The 20,360-nt window shown below is 41.5% G+C and overlaps 1 protein-coding gene across 1 annotated transcript in view; it reads left to right on the top strand.

Annotated features, from left to right (window-relative positions):
• Window positions 1-20,360, top strand: part of TMEFF1 (transmembrane protein with EGF like and two follistatin like domains 1) — a 294,551-nt gene that overhangs the window by 162,286 nt on the left and 111,905 nt on the right. Inside the window, exon 4 of the mRNA XM_073630825.1 lies at window positions 13,291-13,317. Within this exon, the coding sequence (XP_073486926.1) occupies window positions 13,291-13,317 (27 nt within the window). The remainder of the gene's footprint in view (window positions 1-13,290; window positions 13,318-20,360) is intronic.

The following is a 20,360-nucleotide window of genomic DNA, read 5'->3' as shown; positions in this document are numbered from 1 at the left end:
TATCATTTGTGCATTTTAGCATTGTCAGGAACCTAAAAATTATGTTCGACAAATCTGTGAGTCCTATGTCTTTTGTTAAAAATCAAAGTGAAGAAAAGGGATACATGGTGAATTAAGCTCTTCAAATCTTTTCAAATTTCCCCTAGTAGCTGAACAGGTGACAGACAGCTTTGTACCGCAAAAAACACAATGCTCTACTTTGTTCTAACAGTTATTTTAGATATATTGTTCTTCTAGAAATGGATGTTTAAAATGGAATGGAGCTTGCTGTTATTTTAGCAAAGAATATCTGCAAACAGGTGACCTATTGACACTCCATTATAGAACAGGTCAGAGCTCACCATGTTTAAATTTTTTACAGATTTCTCACAATATTATATGAAAAATAACCTCAGAAAGAAGGAAATATAACAACTAAAATGATAACAGGGATCGTGGGACTATAACTGAAATATTTCTGCCTGGTTAGTCTTTGCAGATATTGATTTACAGTGCTCATGATGGAGATATTGTGCCTATAACATCTCTGTGTACATTTCCTAAAAATGTAAGCCATCTAAGCACTGTTATAGAAAATGCAGCAAATCTTGAGTTACCTGCTGTATTTCTTAAGAACATGATAGAACCATATCCTAAGGAAGTCAAATGCAGAAGGCGTACTGCTTTGGAAAATGTATTAAAACTGGAGCAGACAGAATTTGGAGCAGCTGTGCATGTCAGCCAATCAGCTTCTGGCATTAGCTTGTTCAGTTAAGCTTTGAAAATGAAAACTAGAAGCTGATTGGTTGCCATGCACAGCTGCTATATTCCCCTGATGGTTTCCTATAAGTCTAGGGCCACACTAGCCAAAGCTCTGAAAAATGATGTGATGTTCAGGAGGAGATCCTGCTGCTTCCTGAAAGCATTTTGTCTATTTCTTTTGCCAAATGGCAGTTTTTAATCGGGCTAATGTGCCACAACCGCGAGTCAAGCTTTGGCTCACAGTTGTGACATGGCTCCATTGACTTGAATGGCAGTGCCTCCTGGCATTTGAAGTTAAACTTGCTACAGCTTTGATGAATCACATTGCAGCCACAACATATAAAACAGTCTTCTCTGGTTGCATTTTATCCTTTACTGTGCAGCTGGGCTGGGGGTGAGGGGCTGTTAAAACCACAGCTTAGTCGCCTGTTTTTACTGCCCTCCCAGCCACCCATATGAAAGATGCTTAAGAGTGAGCCATGTTGGTAGGTTAGGCCTGGGGAGGCCACTACAGTTCACTGACAGAACATTGGACCTACCCAACAGGGAGGTGGCAGCACTGCTGTTGATGATTATTGTATTGTGAAATAAACTGAGATGAGAAAAGAATTACACCATTTTCATAGTATATTCCTGTAGTGTTACAGAAGTGTCAGCTGTGTTCACACTATATCATATATATATTTAGCTCCAGTACTGAGTTGTCCCAGATCTTATTCATGTAAACTGAGTAATCAAAGTTACACAACCCCTATCCTAAAAAAAAAAAAAAAAAAAGCAGCGTTATATTTAACTGTTCATCAGTCTGTTTACTAAAAATGTTCTATGTAGCAGAGGTCATGGCACTAAGCATTGCATACTTTTGGGTGTCCTCCACTGGTTGCTCTGGTTCCTCTGCTGACCCCTACGTCACTTACTTTTTGGATTAGACTAGAACACCATCAGCTCGCTATAACTGCCTAATGCCCCGTACACACGATCAGAAATGCCGCCAGCAAAACTCCGATGAGAGGTTTTGGTCAGAAAATGCGGCCGTGTGTATGCTCCATCAGACTTTTTCTGGCGGAAATCCAGCCAACAAAAGATTGAGAGCAGGTTCTCTATTTTTCGGTCGGAAAAAGTTCCTATCCGAAAATGCGATCGTCTGTATGCAATTCCGACGTGCAAAAAACATGCATGCTTGGAAACAATTCGAAGCATGCTCAGAAGCATTCAACTTCATTTTCACGGCTCGTCGTAGTGTTGTACGTCATCGTATTCTTGACGGTTGAAAGTTCAGAGAACTTTTGTGTGACCGTGTGTATGCAAGGCAAGCTTGAGCGGAATTCTGTCAGAAAAACCATCCAAGATTTTTCCGACAGAAATTCCGCTCGTGTGTACGGGGCATAAGTCATGTTTTTTTTCTCAGTTCCGCTCCTGGGACAACATTGTCAGCGGGATAGGAAATAAAGGCAGATTTCCTCACTCATACCTCAAACAGCAATCAAAACTTTGGGACACAGAAGATAGGTGTGGAGTGCTGGATCTCCTAAAGCAGTAAATGTTCCCAGCCAGGTCTGCCAAGCCAGGTGCTCTCAATCTGTATATAGGGAATGACTTTCCATAGCCAGCTTTTCCAGGAGCAATGCCTTAAACAAGGCCATATATGGGTCGAATGCCGAACAAATTTTCTTCAAAAATCAGAAAAATTATGCGTTTTGTAATCCGATGGTGCCACCATTGATTTCGAAATTCGACCAACCAAGCCTTCAATTTCCCCTCATGTTGCTACAGAAAAGAATTTTTGTGGCTGGGAATCTTTTTTCCTTGTCAGGTCACAGCTCATGTGCATTTAATTTCCTTTTCTATTATATTTCTTGCGCAATCATTGATTAGAAATTTGTTTGTTTTCCAGAAATATTTAACATACCCGATCACACAATCTCGATGACCACACGAAAATCGGTCGTTGCTGTGGCCCACTAATGGCTCGAAATTCGAACAAAATTCTTAGTTATGATTTTTGAAAGAAAGTTCTTTTGGAATTTGACCCATGTATGGCTGACTTAAAGGTAGTCTCTTTGCTGGTATAGGGGCCAGGTGTACAAGGAGGGATGTATCAAAACAAATACACTTTGCTCAACAGTACTAAGCTCTGATGAAGGGGCACCCTTCACCCCCCAACCCCCCACCGCCCCATGCTTATTGATTTTTTATAATATAGGAGTCAGAAATGTAATCTGAACTGTAATCTGAACTACTATAACTATTACAGACTGCTATTGGTGCGTTCCTTTATGCATACAGGTGTCCTTTTATGAAAGTGCGGTAAAATACCGCTTTTCAGTTCTCAGGCATTCTCAGAGGAGATCGCTCTCCTCTGAGTGCCTGTTTATGAAAGTGTGTAGATCGCTTCTCATGTTGAGTTGAGGAGCGATCTACAAACGCCGGGAACTCCTGAGAATGGCTCCTCTCACTATAATCTCGTGTGATGTAGCGGGATTACAGTATGAGGAACCATAAAATACAAAAGTTTAACACAAATCAGCACACATTATTCCCCAACATATTAATAAAATAATAAAGATAAATTCCCCCTACACAATATACATTAACCTAATTATAAAAAAAACATTGTTTTTATCAATATTTAAAGATCATACATGTCCCTATTTAAATGTGAATGGTGTATAGTAAATGAATGTAATCCACATATGTAATGCAGCTATACACCATTCATATAAATGCAAAATACATTTATAATCATTAAAAAAATAATTTTAATAAAGTATACAAGTATAAATATTTATTAATAAATTAAAATAAAATATATTTCATTATAGATAAACATGAAAATTGATAAACTGGTGCGATGCGAGAACACTGCGAATCCACTGCGGGTTCCCGCATCGCACCGACTCACATGTCAGTTCACACTGCCATATGCGAATCGCTGGGGAGTGTCAATACATTGTTAACGACACCCCCAGATCAGCTTGCATATCGCACTGCGAACTGACAGTTCGGACATGAATCGGATCGCATATGTGTGAACACACATGCGATCCGATTCTGGTCCGAACAGAAAAAAGGGTCCTGTGCGTGTTTGCACCGAATGCGGTGCGATATCAGCCATACTATCTGTACAGCTGATATCGCACCGCACAGACATCGCATGTAATGTGAATGGCAGTGTGCTGCGAATAACATGCGATGCCTGTGCGATGTCCGGCATCGCACAAGTGTGAACTGGGCCTAAAAGTTAACAACACCCCCAAATCAGTTCGCATATCGCAGTGCGATCTGCAAACTCGGACAGTAATCGAATCGCATGGGTGTGAACACCCATGCGATCCGATTCTGCTGTGGACCAAAAAAAGGGTCCTGTAAGAGTATGGTCCGAGGGCAATGCAAATTTAGCAATACTATCTGTATGGCTGAAATCGCATCGCACAGAGATCGGATGTGATTTTGCACTGCGGTGCGAATCACATCCGATCTCGGACACCGCAGCAGTGGGAACTGGCCCTAAATCATATTGCATTTGCACCAAAATGGTACAGGACCCTTTATTTGGTCCGCACTGGAATCGGATCGCATGGGTGTGAACACCCATGCGATCCGATTCCTGCACCATTACATAGTTCGCACTGCGATCTGTGAAATGATCTGGGGTTGTCATTAACTTTACATTGACACCCGCAGTGGTGCGCAGATGTCAATGTAGGTGCGATGTGAAAACAGGAATCACGCTGGTTCACGCATCGCACAAGTGTGAACCCAGCCAGAGACGTGAACATCTAAAAAAATATATATATATATCTATATATAGATATATATATAGCTATATAGCTATATATGTATCTATATATAGATATATAGATATATATATATCTATATATCTATATATAGATGTATATTTTTATATATATATATATATATATATATATATATATATATATATATATATGTATGTATGTATATATATATATGTATGTATATATATATACATACATATATATATATATATATATATATATATATATATATATATATATATATATATATATGTATATATATATACATATATATATATATATATATATATATATATATATATATATATATATACTGTGGCAGAGCAAGGCTCTGTCACTATGAAAATGGGGTTAAAGTGGACACAGAGTCTGCATATTGTCTGAGTGCAGAGCTACAGAGTGTAGGTTTGAGGTGGAGAGAACTGTTCTGGCAGTTTTCTCCAGGTTTTGCTAGTTCCTTATGGGGCTCTGTAGTTTGGAGATCCTTCAGAGTCTTGGGTGGGACGGGATCTCCAACCCTGTGTCCGGGTCTTGTGGACAGCCAGCAGGGTGTGTGCCCAGGTGCACACAGCCCATATAACGAGGGACTGGTGAGAGCAGAAAGGGTGGAGGAAGGTGAAGTTGGAGCAGTGGCTGCTAGTAAGTGTCTCTGTGTGAGAATAGATGCTGTGTGCGTTGAAGGGCTTCAAAGCTGTGTGCGTCCAAGGAGCCAGATGCTGTGTGCGTTGAAGGGCTTCAAAGCTGTGTGCGTCCAGGGAGCCAGAAGCTGTGTGCATTGAAGGGCTGTAAAGCTGTGTGCGTCAAAGGAGCCAGAAGCTGTGTGCATTGAAGCTCTTGAAACTGTGTGTGACCAAGGAGCCTAAGACTGTGTGCATCCAAGCAGCTTGTTTGAGGGGCCTGTTCCCTATAGCAGCAATACTGCTGAAGAGTAGCCAGGTGGGCTAGCATTTTCATTTGGATTTTCTATTGTATTTACTTGCTGAAGCTTGGACCCCTGCGTGGGATTCCTGGATGGACTTTTGTTGTTTTTTCCTTTAATAAACGTGGGCTACCAGGCCCTTAACTATAAATGCCTCTCTGATGTGGACTCACTGCACTAAAACGCATCTATCCACTTGAGCTGAACAATCCCCAATGTCACAAGTGGTGGAGAATGCGGGCATGTAGACGGTTGAATCTAGGTCCTTGCTCCATGGTGAGTCGCATCAGGAACTACTGCTAGCTGTGTGTGGCAGCCAGGCGAACAGCATTGCACAGAAGTTTGATGGACTGTGTTGCATGCAGGTTGTGTACCTGTGAAAGGAGAATCGCATAATTTTTCTTTGTGTTGCATGCAGGTTGTGTACCTGTGAAAGGAGAATCACATATTTTTTCTCTCTGTGTTGCATGCAGGTTGTGTACCTGTGAAAAGAGAATCGCATATTTTTTCTCTCTCTGTGTTGCATGCAGGTTGTGTACCTGTGAAAGGAGAATCACATATTTTTTTTTTCTCTTTGCTGTGAAGTGTGTTGCAAGTTGCTGTGTGTGTAAGACAGCAAGCATGGGGCGTTCCAAACAGAAAAAGGAAGCAATCCTTGCTGAAGCAAGGGAAAGGGTTCTATGGCTAGAGGGTATTTCACCACATGCCCCAGCCACGCCAGAGAATTTTTCCAAGTGTGAAATTTCTGTGACCTGGGGTAAATTAATCATGTCATCCCCAGTTGAAAAGGAAGTGAAAGAAGTTTCCCCTGGCAACAGGAAGCCAGGTGGACAACAGCGTGTGAAAAAGAGGAATATGGTCATCTGTGGAAGCAATGTCCAGGCCAACAGGGATGTCGGGGATCCAAGGAGTCTGTCTGCTGATGGTCATGACCAGTGGTATCCTGTGGCAACAGAGAGCCAGTCATTAAGGAGATTCCAAGAAAGTAAAGTTCAGCTACCAGTACCGTGCTTGGAATGTGGTCAAGTGGGGCATGGAATTTTTACTTGCCCAAGGTTCTGGAACAACGCTGAAGAGTTTGGAAAGGCTGCAGTGTCGTCCTGTGGCCACACAGAGGAAGTAGCTGGTATGGATGCAGCTGAGAGACGGCGCACTCAAGTGAAGGGTATGATGCCAGCCACTGAAAATGGTAAGACTGTTTCAGTTTGTGGGACTGAACTTAGTGACATGGGAGTGTGTCCAGCGGGAAGATCCGCAGTGCAAATGGACATAGACTTGCTGCAGTGTGCTACCCGGAGCAGTGGGGAGGCACATGGCGAAGCCCAGCTGACAGCAAGTTTAAAGACTCAAATGGACATGGGGACTATGCATGTGCCTGCTATAATCCAACAGAGTGCTGGAGAGGTTAAAGTAGGGGTGACCAAAACTGTTCTTGTGCCATGTTCCCTAGTGACAGGTGCTGCAGAGTTGCCCAGGGAAACTTCAGAGGAGCTTGCAGTGACGGAGCAGAGAGTTTCCCAGGTCAGCTATGGAGCTGCCCAAGGAGGAAAGAGTTCCCCTTTAAAGATAGAGGGTGATGTGAGGAGAGGCTCACAGGCTGTGGTTGGTAATAGACAATCCACAAAAGTAGCAGTTATGTCTATACGTAATGAAAATTATGATGGTTATGCTGACAAATATGTTACTGTTGGCAAATGTGATGGTATTGGTGATAATGACACTGAAAAATGTGTTCCCTTTAATGTCATGTCTGAAAATGTTGGCAATGTGTTCATTGCCAATGATGGGAGTAGGATACCTCCTGTGACAACCATAAGCGCAGGCTTGTCCATGGAAGTCTCGTGGGGTCTCCATGTGTTGGAGCCAGAGGTTTTCCAGGATGGCTGTGGTGCTACTCTGGTGAAACAAAGGAAGACTGAGTCACACAGTGAGAGTGTGCGGGCGCAGCCCCACAACCCTAAGTGTAACCCTGGTGTCAAGGGGTTAATTCAGCCTGCAAAAGCTGAAAGTGCAGAGCTGTGTGTGTCAGTAGCGCCCCCAGAGCAGGTAGGGCAAAAGCATGTATTACAGCCTACCTTGTCAGATGATGTGTCAACCCAAGGGGATATGTATAGAAATGACACAGGTGATGTTTTGGCTAGTGAATCCCAGGTTCCTGTGGGGCCTTCTAGAGTAAGTGATGGAACCACAATAGACTGGGATAATTGGTATGAGAATGCAATCGCAATATTAAATAATGTGGTGGACATAACACCTGCTATGCCCAATGGAGGGATCGCAGATCGGCTGGTGCTCAAGGACACGTTTGTCCCTGCGAAGGTTAATGCCCTCTAGTCTGAAGGAACTGTTCAGGGTGCTGGCAAAGCAGATGTGTTGTCCACAGCCCCACAGCTCAAGTGTGAAGGTGACAATGTGACTTATAATGACCTGCAGTGGCTCACTGACACTGGTACAGAAGGGAAAAGTGTGAGACATGTGTCTGACAGCGCTCCAGGGGAGCAACAGGCTGTGATGAGGGGTACCTCCAAGGAGGTGGAGGTCTCTTCAAATGTCTCAAACTCAAAAGCTGCAGTGGATGAGCCCCTCCATGTCTTGGACAGGGAAAAAGACCTTAGAAAGGTCTGGTATTTAGACATTGGATGTTTAGAGATGACAAAAACCTTACTTGAAATGCTGGAGTTGGTAAAAATGCACTCACTGTACACTTGGGTGTCTCCACCACAGTCGGACCAGGTGGTGCTGCGTAGTACCCATGGGTGGAGCCAGGTGGTACAGGCTGTGCTGGGAAGCCTTGATCGAGAATGGTATTGGTGGGACCAATGCTTATTAACAGTGTGGCAGATAGTCTTGAGGTTCTCTGAGAGGGTGCTCCCAGTTACTGAGTGGTATGGAAGGTGCCCAGGAGAACTGTTGGAGACATCAAAGGTCTCTCCGGCTTGTGTAGTGACTATAAACATCTCTGCTGGTGTGGTCCGAGGTGCGGCTGAGCAGTGGTCAATAGAGGGCGTGGATACTGTTTCACCCGCTAAACCTCATGAGAAGGTAGGGCCCAAAATAGACGCAGCACTAGCAGAGATGCTTTCTATCACTCAGAAAGTGGTACAACTTAAAGTACCCGGAGACACTGTAAAGGAAAGTGCTAATGTTGGTTGCTGCAACAATGTAATGTGTACATCAGAAAGGAGTAGTTTGTGCTTGGATCAGTGTCATTTGTTAGATCAGTTACCCATGGAGTGTTGGACAACAGGTGAGGTGAAGCTGTGCTATGGACCCGTGGGGTGTAATCACTTGCCTGTGTTTTGTCCCTCCTCAGGTCTGGTCCTAACAACAAGTACTGAGATAGATGGCACTGATTGTGTTCGACAGGATGTCATTGAAATGTATGATCTGCTAATGTTTGGTGCTGTTAAAAGTGACGTGGTTGCCGTGGGTAACCAGAGAGAGGTTTTTGAACCTGAAAGACCTGTGGTGAAAGATAAAACTGACGTCTGTAAGCTGAAAGGTAGGATCAGGGAAGGCAGAGTTCCCCCAAGAGAGGAGAGTATGCTCAGGAACCCCAAGAGAAGAGAGGGAAGGCAGAGTATACGGAATTATAGGACCCTGTTAAGATCCAAGGTGGGACGTACCTGGAAGCACACCCGAAAAAAGGGTTGGGCCTACGTGGCTGATGGCCAGCACAGAAGTGTCCCAACTGCTATGGTGGGTGCAGGTGTTTCTCCCTCCGGATCGAAACAAGAGGGGGGGGTATGTGGCAGAGCAAGGCTCTGTCACTATGAAAATGGGGTTAAAGTGGACACAGAGTCTGCATATTGTCTGAGTGCAGAGCTACAGAGTGTAGGTTTGAGGTGGAGAGAACTGTTCTGGCAGTTTTCTCCAGGTTTTGCTAGTTCCTTATGGGGCTCTGTAGTTTGGAGATCCTTCAGAGTCTTGGGTGGGACGGGATCTCCAACCCTGTGTCCGGGTCTTGTGGACAGCCAGCAGGGTGTGTGCCCAGGTGCACACAGCCCATATAACGAGGGACTGGTGAGAGCAGAAAGGGTGGAGGAAGGTGAAGTTGGAGCAGTGGCTGCTAGTAAGTGTCTCTGTGTGAGAATAGATGCTGTGTGCGTTGAAGGGCTTCAAAGCTGTGTGCGTCCAAGGAGCCAGATGCTGTGTGCGTTGAAGGGCTTCAAAGCTGTGTGCGTCCAGGGAGCCAGAAGCTGTGTGCATTGAAGGGCTGTAAAGCTGTGTGCGTCAAAGGAGCCAGAAGCTGTGTGCATTGAAGCTCTTGAAACTGTGTGTGACCAAGGAGCCTAAGACTGTGTGCATCCAAGCAGCTTGTTTGAGGGGCCTGTTCCCTATAGCAGCAATACTGCTGAAGAGTAGCCAGGTGGGCTAGCATTTTCATTTGGATTTTCTATTGTATTTACTTGCTGAAGCTTGGACCCCTGCGTGGGATTCCTGGATGGACTTTTGTTGTTTTTTCCTTTAATAAACGTGGGCTACCAGGCCCTTAACTATAAATGCCTCTCTGATGTGGACTCACTGCACTAAAACGCATCTATCCACTTGAGCTGAACAATCCCCAATGTCACAATACATATATATATATATATATATATATATATATATATATATATATATATATATATACACTATAAATTCCTATCCTGCTGGTTTTGGAGTGTGTAATGGTGGGGAAGGTGTGCTCTGACTGTTTGGTGAAAGAAAGAAGTCAAAAGACTTCTTTCTTTCTCCAGAATATCAGCCAGTTTCAGGCTTCTCACTCTGATTCTCCACTTCTGAAATGGTGAATCAGAAAGTGAGAATTCTGTCACAGATCGCCAGTGAGGTGCGGAGATCGCACCTTCATAAACTGGCCGTTTCTGTGAAGTCAGTTACAAATTCTCACTGTGCTGAGATAATCAGCGGAGAACATGTTCTCCGCTGATTATCTCAGTTTCATAAACTGGTAATGAGCTGAGATCAGCGGTGAGACTCGGGATCGCCGCTGATCTCAGTTTCATAAAAGGACAGCACAGAGCAATAAAAACTTATCAGAGGTATAATAACTCTTCTCCACTAAAACTGGAAGAGGAAGTTTTTGCTGGAATCATTTTTCGGAAACTTTAAAAAACAGTATTGTGTTTTGAGTAAAAAAAAAAAACATGTTTTTGAAAAAAGGCAAACACACCAGCCAAACTGGAGTAAGCCTGACCAACTTTCAGGAAGAATGAGGCACTGTATTACAAGTATTTATATTTTGATGCTATTGTAGTGTTATGTTAACCAGTCAAACTTTTAAAAGTTACATGTTTTGCTAAAACTCACAGGAGATAATTAAGCAGATTAGAAAAACTACTAATGGCTAAATGGGGAGAACCAACTATTTTTTTATATAAAACAAAACAAAATGGCAGCGCTACATATAAATAAACATAATTCGCTTATTACAGGTGTGCTTATCATAAAAGGTGCATGTGCATAAAAAGTCCGCTGTTATTTGCAATTTGTAGGTTATTCCAAACTGTGTATATAATGAGAGTCCAGCCTAAAGTTCTAAAAGTATCTTGTTTATCACATTGCAGTAGTGACCTGCCACCAACACCTCCACACGTGAGAAGAGGGGGGATGGATAAAACCCCTCTTGTGATTAAACTCTTACCAGACAATGCTGGACAATAGGCATAAACACCAATCACGGATGTTCACTCTGAATGGATTTTGGAGGATGGATCTCATGCTAATTGGCTCATTCCAAGGCAAAAGAAAAAAGCTCTATAGCGTAATTCCATTTAAAAGATTTTATTTAAAATATTTTATAAAGACGCACAGTACCTCTGTGCAATCTGCTCCGCAGCCGCCCCAGAGATGTGTGAACCGGCTCCATAGAGAACCGGTCACAATCTCCTGTCATGCGAATTGGATAAGGGGAAACCCACATCCAAATCGCACTAGTGTGAACCCAGCCTTAAGCCGCCCATAAATTATTAGATTTTCTATAATCGCTTGATTTCCTCATCAACACTGACTGTGGGGGAATCTCTCCTGCGAAGCTATTGTGTTCCCCATTTGGGATGGGGGGTAGGGCGGGAGAGTGCAAAATCTGGTGCAGCTGAGCATGATAGCCAATCAGCTTTTTAATTTCAGCTTGTTCAATTAAGATCTGACAAAAAACCTGGAAGCTGCACTGGATTTTGCATGCTCCAGTTTTAGTAAATCAACCCGACATTATTACCGACATTATTACTGGCGGCTATAGCCGCTGGCTATAATCGTATCAAAAATTTGACAGGCTGGTTGATCGATCAATGAACTTTGGTACAATAAGCATGCCTATACATGATTCTAATCTTGCCGGTCCCTGCTGAACCAGCCGAGATTTGAACCATCTGGTCGGCTCTATAAGCATAGTTCTTAACTGCCCTTTATTGTCCCTCATTTTGAGGGACTGTCACTTAAAAAAGTGCTTAACTGCACTATACTTTTCATCAGACCTTAAAGTGAATGTATTTTCTCTTTTGAAAAGCCAGCATTCTGGAAGAGTATTGGTAAAAAGGCACTTGATATTTTAACAACTTATTATTTCAAATATAAATGATTTGTGGTCCATGTAAGTGGGAGTGTCACTGGCAGTGGTGTGCCATTTGCTGACATACTTTTGCCAAAAGGTGACCCTATTTCACATCTAAGGGGTTGGAAGTTGGGAAGTACACACTAGCCAACTAATGGGGCGTACACACGGTCGGACATTTTGGCTACAAAAGTCCGACAGCCTGTCCGACAGACTTTCGACAGACTTTCGACTGACTTTTGGCAGACTTTAAACCGACTTTCTAACGACCGGACTTGCCTACACACGATCACACCAAAGTCCGATGGATTCGTATGTGATGACGTACACCGGACTAAAATAAGGAAGTTGATAGCCAGTAGCCAATAGCTGTCCTAGGGTTGGTTTTTGTCCGTCGGACTAGCATACAGACAAGCGGATTTCTGGGTCCGGCGGAGTTACGATGTAAAGATTTGAAGCAAGTTCCAAATCTAAAGTTTTGCGACTGGAAAAGTCAGCTGAAAGTCCGGGGAAGCCCACACACGATCGGATTGTCCGCCGGGTTTGGTCCGTCGGTGTCCGTCTGACTTTTGTAGCCGAAAAGTCTGACCGTGTGTACGCCCCATAATTGTTTCAGCACAGGAACCTGCCTGCAGCCAGTCAAAGTCTATAACAGGTTGAAATATGCTGCTGCTGGTCACTGTACTGAATGGTACTCGCATTTAGAGCCCTATCTGTTCAGGGATGTATTCTGTGTTCCATACACCATACATCCCTAAATTAATAAGGTCCTTATTACTCAGTACAACATCTTGTCACATCATATTTCAGCCTATCACAGACTTTCACAGGCTGCAGGCAGCAGGGATAAATGCTGCATCTGTGCTTCCAAGGCATTGGACACACGAGGGATGAACGCCCAGTGTGCATATGGCCATATAATTATCAGTTGGGTTGACTACCCTAAGACCACCTGAATTTTGCTGTGTAAATGGAAAAATACAGGAATAACAATTTATTTTCTTTACTTCGAAATGTACCGGTATATACTCTGTTAGTGTGCATTTTTTTGACTCAATACCCTATTTGTTTTTTTTTTTTGTTTTTTTGTTTTTTATATTACTGCTGTTAGAAGACAGCTAGCTGAATCTTTTATAACTACAAAAAGACAGACTGGCTGACATCTGCTACAACATTGCAATAAAATCTACATTTACATATCAATCCAGAAATAAAAACATAGGTAGCAAAGAAGACTATAATTGATGTCTCTTTTCTTTTTCTTTTATTTATCTACTTAGATGCTGCATCTGGATCTGGAGAAGGAGGTAAGATAAAATTTTATTTGTGAAACACTTTTCTTTACACATTGAACATGTAAATGTATTAATTTCTAAGACGTTTTGCATAGAAGGGACATATTTAGCTATTTTTAAAGTTACACTGCGGAAAACAACTATGTAAAAATACATATTGGTGAAAAATGCCAACCTATTTTCCATTATCTTCTAATTTATATACACATCTGCCACACTACATAGCCAGAAGGGTAACGCCACTGCCTTTATTACAGTGGTGTCAGCCCTTGAACCCAGTCTGCTGACTTGACATAATGGAGAAGCAGAACACTAATTAGGTCCCCACTGTGATGTCCCCTTCTGTAACCATGTTGCCACCATTACATTGACAGCATTACAGTGCTTTGAAAAAGTATTCACACCCTTTGAAATTTTCCACATTTTGTCACGTTACAACCAAAAACATAAATGTATTTTATTGGGATTTTATGTGATAGACCAACACAAAGTGGCACATAATTGTGAAGTGGGAGGAAAATGATAAATGGTTTTCAAATTCTTTTGCAAATAAATATGTGAACAGTGTTGCTTGCATTGGTATTCAGCCCCCCTGATGCAATACTTTTCATAACCACCTTTCACTGCAATTACAGCTGCAAGTCTTTTTGGGTATGTCTTTACCAGCTTTGCACATCTAGGGAGTGAAATATTTGCCCATTTTTCTTTGCAAAATAGCTCAAGCTCTGTCAGATTGGATGGATAGTGTCTGTGAACAGCAATTTTCAAGTCTTGCCACAGATTCTCAATTGTATTTAGGTCTGGACTTTGGGCCATTCTAACACATGAATATGCTTTGATCTAAACCATTCCATTGTATCTCAGGCTGTATGTTAAAGGTTGTTGTCCTGCTGGAAGGTGAGCCTCTGCCCCAGTCTCAAGTCTTTTGCAGACTCTAACAGGTTTTCTTCTAAAATTGCCCTGTATTTGGCTCCATCCATCTTCCCAGCAACTTTTACCAGCTTCCCTGTCCCTGCTGAAGAAAGGCATCCCTACAACATAATGCTGCCACCACCATGTTTCACGGTGGGGATGGTGTGTTCAGGGTGATGTGCAGTGTTAGTTTTCTGCCACACACCGTTTTGCTTTTAGGCCAAAAAGTTCAATTTTGGTCTCATCTGACCAGAACACCTTCTTCCACATGTTTGCTTTGTCTACCCACATGGCTTCTCGCAAACGGCAAATGCGACTTCTTATGGCTTTCTTTCAACAATGGCTTTCTTCTTGCCACACTTCCATAAAGGCCAGATTTGTGGAGTGCATGAATAATAGTTGTCCTGTGGACAGATTCTCCCACCTAAGCTGTGGATCTCTACAGCTCCTCCAGAGTTACCATGGGCCTCTTGGCCGCTTCTCTGATTAATGCTAAGTTTAGGTGAACGGCCATGTCTTGGTAGGTTTGCAGTCGTGCCATACTCTTTCCATTTTCGGATGATGGATTGAACAGTGCTCCGTGAGATGTTCAAAGCTGAGGGCTTCACAGAACAGCTGTATTTATACTGAGATTAAATTACACACAGGTGGACACTATTTACTAATTAGGTGACTTCTAAAGGCAATTGATTCCACTAGATTCTAGTTAGGGGTATCAGAGTAAAGGGGGCTGAATACAAATGCACGCCACACTTTTCAGATATTTATTTGTAAAAAAATTTTAAAACCATTTATCATTTTCCTTCCACTTCACAATTATGTGCTACTTTGTGTTGGTTTATCACATAAAATTCCAATACAATGCATTTAAGTTTTTGGTTGTAACTTTACAAAATGTGGAATATTTCAAGGGGTATGAATACTTTTTAAACTCTCTGTGTGTAATGCTATAGAGCCTGACTGGCTCCAAAGGTGATTCTCCTTCTCTCATTCCGATTGCTGCTGTACAGAGTATTAAGGAGCCAACATAAAGGCAAATAAACATATTAAAATGTGTTTTTATCCACTTAGAGTTTTGCTATGTATTTAATGTTAATTAGGACTAATTCCAAGCATGCTTACACATATCCAAACTTTGCAGTATTATTGATACACATTTGTTAATTTGAGGGCTCATTATTTACACAACATTAGTAACAGATGGGTGTTTCCTAACAAATATCTGTTTTCATAAGTTAGTATAAATAGACTTCTTTAATAAAGCAGTACATAAAACAATGCTGATGGCACTTTCTAAGTTGGGTTAGGATGATGACAGAAATTGTCTATGAAATACTAATAATAATAATAATAATAATAATGTTTGTTTTGTAAAAACTATACACTGTACTAGACACTGGACGAATAACCTCTGTCAATCTGACATAATCACTGTTTCCATCAAATGATAGTGCAAGGAACAGAATTATTCTAAAGCACCCCACAATTAGCAATTTGAATACAAAATTTGTTAAAAACCCATTTTATTTTATCTGTATTCCACAAGCCGGTTGATAAGTAAAAAACTAGTACAAGAAAAAGAAGAAGGAAAATAATTTGCCTTCTGGCTTGGATTAAGTGGCGCTTTGTCTTACAGTGGGGAAAATAATTATTTGATCCCCTGCAGATTTTGTAAGTTTGCTCACTTACAAAGAAATGAAGGGTCTATAGTTTTTATCACAGGTGTATTTTTAATTTTATTTTTTTTAAAAAGCATATTTTATTGGATTTTTCAACATACAAAGTATCAAGAGCATCAGTTACATAGAACCCAGGGGGATGTCCCAGAGGGGTATTAATAATAATAAACCAATAACTAAAAAGTTAGGAGAGTGGTGGGGGGAGAGAGTAGGGTAGGGTGAGAGGGGGGAAGGGAACCAAAGTTGGGGTTTTATACGAGAAGAGCTATCATAAAGCACAGGAGGTGACAAATACGCTTTCTATGTAGGAGAAGGTAACATCTAGATGGAGTTTAAGTATGATATGATACAGAAGCAAGTTAGACAGGGTTTAACACTGTGGGGGGGGATCAGCAGCATAGCGGAATCACACTATGACCATAGAATAGAACAAACGTCCCGGGATGGCAGTGTCCATCAGGATTTTCAAGAAGAGGAAGTAATGCGTGGTGTCAATCTTTTTTTTTTTTTTTTTCTTTTGAGGGAATTGTTGAGAGGGTAAGGGGGGTAGGTCTCACCCATTGCCAGGTGGAAAGAGGCCTATGAGAGAGATGTCTGCAAGGTGTAAAGCCTTGATCATGTAGGAGTCCCATTTGTTGTGAATGCGAGAATGGTTGCCTCATAGCTACATTTTAAATCATAGAGACAGAATATCAAAAATCCAGCACATCATAAATATCAAAAATAAGCACATGATACAAATGTTATAAATTGAGTTGCAGTTCAGTATTTGATCCCCAAGCAAAACATGACTTAGTACTTTGTGGAGAAACCCTTGTTGGCAAGCACAGAGGTAAGACATTTCTTGTAGTTGGTTACCAGCTTTGCACACATCTCAGGAGGGATTTTGGTCCACTCTTCTTTACAGATCTTCTCTAAATCCTTAAGGTTTCTTGACTGTCGCTTGGCAACACTAAGTTTCAGCTTCCTCTATAAATTTTCTATAGGATTAAGGTCTGGAGACCGGCTAGACCACTTCATGACCTTAATGTGCTTCTTCTTGAGCCACTTCTTTGTTGCCGGCAAAGTCAGCCTGTACCTTTAGCAGAGAAACAGCCCAAAGCATAATGTTTCCACCTCTGTGCTTGACTGTAGGGATTGTGTTCTTAGGGTCATAGTCAGCATTTGTCTTCCTCCAAACAAGACGAGTCGAGTTAATGCCAAAAAGCTCAATTTCTCCCAATCCTTCTCTGAATCATTTAGATGTTCATTGGCAAACTTCAGATGAGCCTGCACACGTGCCTTCCTGAGGAGGGGGACCTTGCGGGCGCTGCAGGATTTCAATCCATTGCGGCGAATTGTGTCATCAATGGTTTGTTTGGTGACTGTTTTCCCAACTGCCTTGAGATCATTCACCAGCTCCTTCCGTGTAGTTCTGGGCTGATCCCTCACTTCACTCTCATGATCATCCTTACACCATGAAGCAAAATCTTGCATGGAGCTCCAGACCAGCAGCGATTGATGGTTATTTTTTATTTCTTCCATTTGTGAATAATCACTCCAACAGTTGTCTCCTTCTCACCAAGCTTTTTGCTGATGATCTTGTAGTCCATTCCAGCCTTGTGCAGGTCTACAATCTTGTCCCTGGTGCCCTTTGACAGCTCTTTGGTCTTGCCCTTGATGGTGAGGTATGAATGGAAGGAAAAGATTCCGTGGAAAAGGTGTCTTTTATACACGTAACAAGTTGTAGTTAGGAGCACCTTCTTAAATTGACAGGACAAATCTGTGTACCACATGAGCACTTATGTCTGTGGGAGCTAGAATTATTGTTGGTTGGTAGGGGATCAAATACTTATTTTACTCACTGAACTGAAACTCAATTTATAACATTTGTATCATTTTTTTCTGGATTTTTAGTTGATATTTTGTCTCTATCATTTAAAATACACATATGATAACTATTATAGACCCTTTATTTCTTTGTAATTGTACAAAAGTACAAAGTCTGCAGGGGATCAATCATTTTCATGGTCATATACAGCCATTTTCCCCCAAATCTAAAAACATAGTACGATCCTTGGCAGAATTAGAACATGTTGGGATGCTGAAGATGCTCTTGAACACTTCTCACATAGAGATGTTTTCCAGCTTTTCAAACATAAGTGGAATGATCTCTAATCAGGGATGGACGGGGTGCAACTCCTGTATGAACACACGCTAAATGTGTAATGCTAAAGCAAGTCTAAATCAGTAGCATAGCCTTGATTTGGGGCAAAACTGTCAAGGTGGAGTAATATATAATTTTTCAAATGTAAGCAGAAGATTGTGTCGTGTTTTTCAAGCATTATATTTGCCTTTGCTTATTGCACAAAACATCAGCATTACTGTATGTTAACATGGTTTCTACAGTACTGTAAAAAAACAAAGTTGCAGACTAATTTTAAATCTTACAATTAAAATAAACGAGTGCAGTCATATATATTTATGAGCCATATATCTGAGGAGTGGTAAAATAAAATGTGAGATGTAATTATGGATATCATACTGCATAAAATAGGACGACTGAGCTAAGAATTTCAGCAGTACTTTACATAAGAACTTTGTAGTGTCATACAGACATTGATAATTGTAACCACTAAAATCATTTTCTAAACAATCTTGAAATGAATGGTACTATACACATACAAACGGTAATTTAGTAGATCAATGTAAACCTGTACTCCAAAGCTTTAATCAAAGGAAGCCTACAGTAAAGAGTAAAGGCTATCATTGCTAAAAAAAAAAAAAACGTTTTGAAAATGCTATTTGCCTGGCTTTAGAGGAAAATTCTACTATTTGTATAGTTATGCTTTAAATTACTCTTTCCCCAGAACCATCTACCCCCCCCCCCCCCTCCCCCGTTTTATATTCATTGCCCTAGCTTCTGTGAGATCTTCACTATGTGACCAACAGGGACATCATGGCCATTCTTTATCACCCCTTTTCTTTCCAAAGTGATGAGCTCTCGTGGTTGAGTTAACTAAAGTAAAAGACTTATACTTATAAAATGCCCATATTAGGCGACAGTCTCCTGATCCAGCGCCTATTGGGTAAACACGGCAGCTATGAATAAGAAACTTTGCTATACAATAAAGTTGATTAAAAAGCCTGGTCTGATTGTTACCTTCCCTGGCTCCTCCTTTAAACAAGCGTTGCCATTTACTTCCCCAGATACTTCTCCAGGGTGCATATTTTTTTGATCCCTCTGCAGTCCTCCACATGTTTAGTCACACTCTAATGCCCCATACACACGGTCGGATTTTCCGACAGAAAATGTGTGATAGGACCTTGTTGTCAGAAATTCCGACAGTGTGTAGGCTCCATCACACATTTTCCATCGGATTTTCCGACACACAAAGTTTGAGAGCAGGATATAAAATTTTTCCGACAACAAAATCCATTGTCGGAAATTCCGATCGTGTGTACACAAATCCGACGGACAAATAGAATAAATAAATAGATGAAAGCTATTGGCCACTGCCCCGTTTATAGTCCCGACGTACGTGTTTTACGTCACCGCGTTCAGAACGATCGGATTTTCCGACAACTTTGTGTGACCGTGTGTATGCAAGACAAGTTTGAGCCAACATGCGTCGGAAAAAATCCTAGGATTTTATTGTCGGAATGTCCGAACAAAGTCCGACCGTGTGTACGGGGCATTAGCCTCTAAAATATGGTTCCAATTTTATTTATTTCCCCATAAAATCAAAAAGAATGATTAATGTAGTCCTTCAAAAGGTTGCCTGGGAACCTATCCAACACCCCACACCCCCCGAAACCTCTAACCCGAAAAAATACAACCCACTTGAAGGTGGTCCAAAACTATGGCAACCATGGCTAGTATGTCATATACAAAAACACCCTGCTTACACTTTGCAAATGGAGCAGATTTCTAATTTCATAATAAATGTCAGAGCTATACAAATAGAAATAGCCTTTGCAATGTATAGTATAAGCACATGGTCACAATAAGTCTGACTGACTCAACATACTGTATTTATTGCTGCCTGTTTCCTATTTGTCATGTGTGCTGTGCTGGTAAAAAAACGTGACATTTAGTATTTCTAATCATACCGTGAGAATAGGGAGCATAGCGTGGAGCTTTATAAAAAGCAGATGCCTTTATGTTTGAAAAATGCTTTTTAAAGTATCCCATGACAAGCAGATTTAGCACAGTGTCAAAGTTAATATACACCCTGAGTGTTTGATCCTTATGTTTTAAAGGCCACAATAAATCACACACCATGAGTCGATCAGCCATCTATCCTCTCATGGGCAGTTCATTTTATACAGGCCAACAGTCCACCTCAGAGGATACCACATCTCACTTTTTAATTACTATCCAGAGGCTGACAGAATCACACAAACAGTAGTGCCATCATTTTTATTCATCTTTCCAAAAAATATCTATGAAAAGTATACATTTCAGCGATAGGTGTCTCCTGG

Source organism: Aquarana catesbeiana, linkage group LG05 (assembly GCF_042186555.1).
Source record: "Aquarana catesbeiana isolate 2022-GZ linkage group LG05, ASM4218655v1, whole genome shotgun sequence".
Taxonomy (NCBI): domain Eukaryota; kingdom Metazoa; phylum Chordata; class Amphibia; order Anura; family Ranidae; genus Aquarana; species Aquarana catesbeiana.
This window is presented reverse-complemented; position numbering and strand designations above follow the sequence as displayed.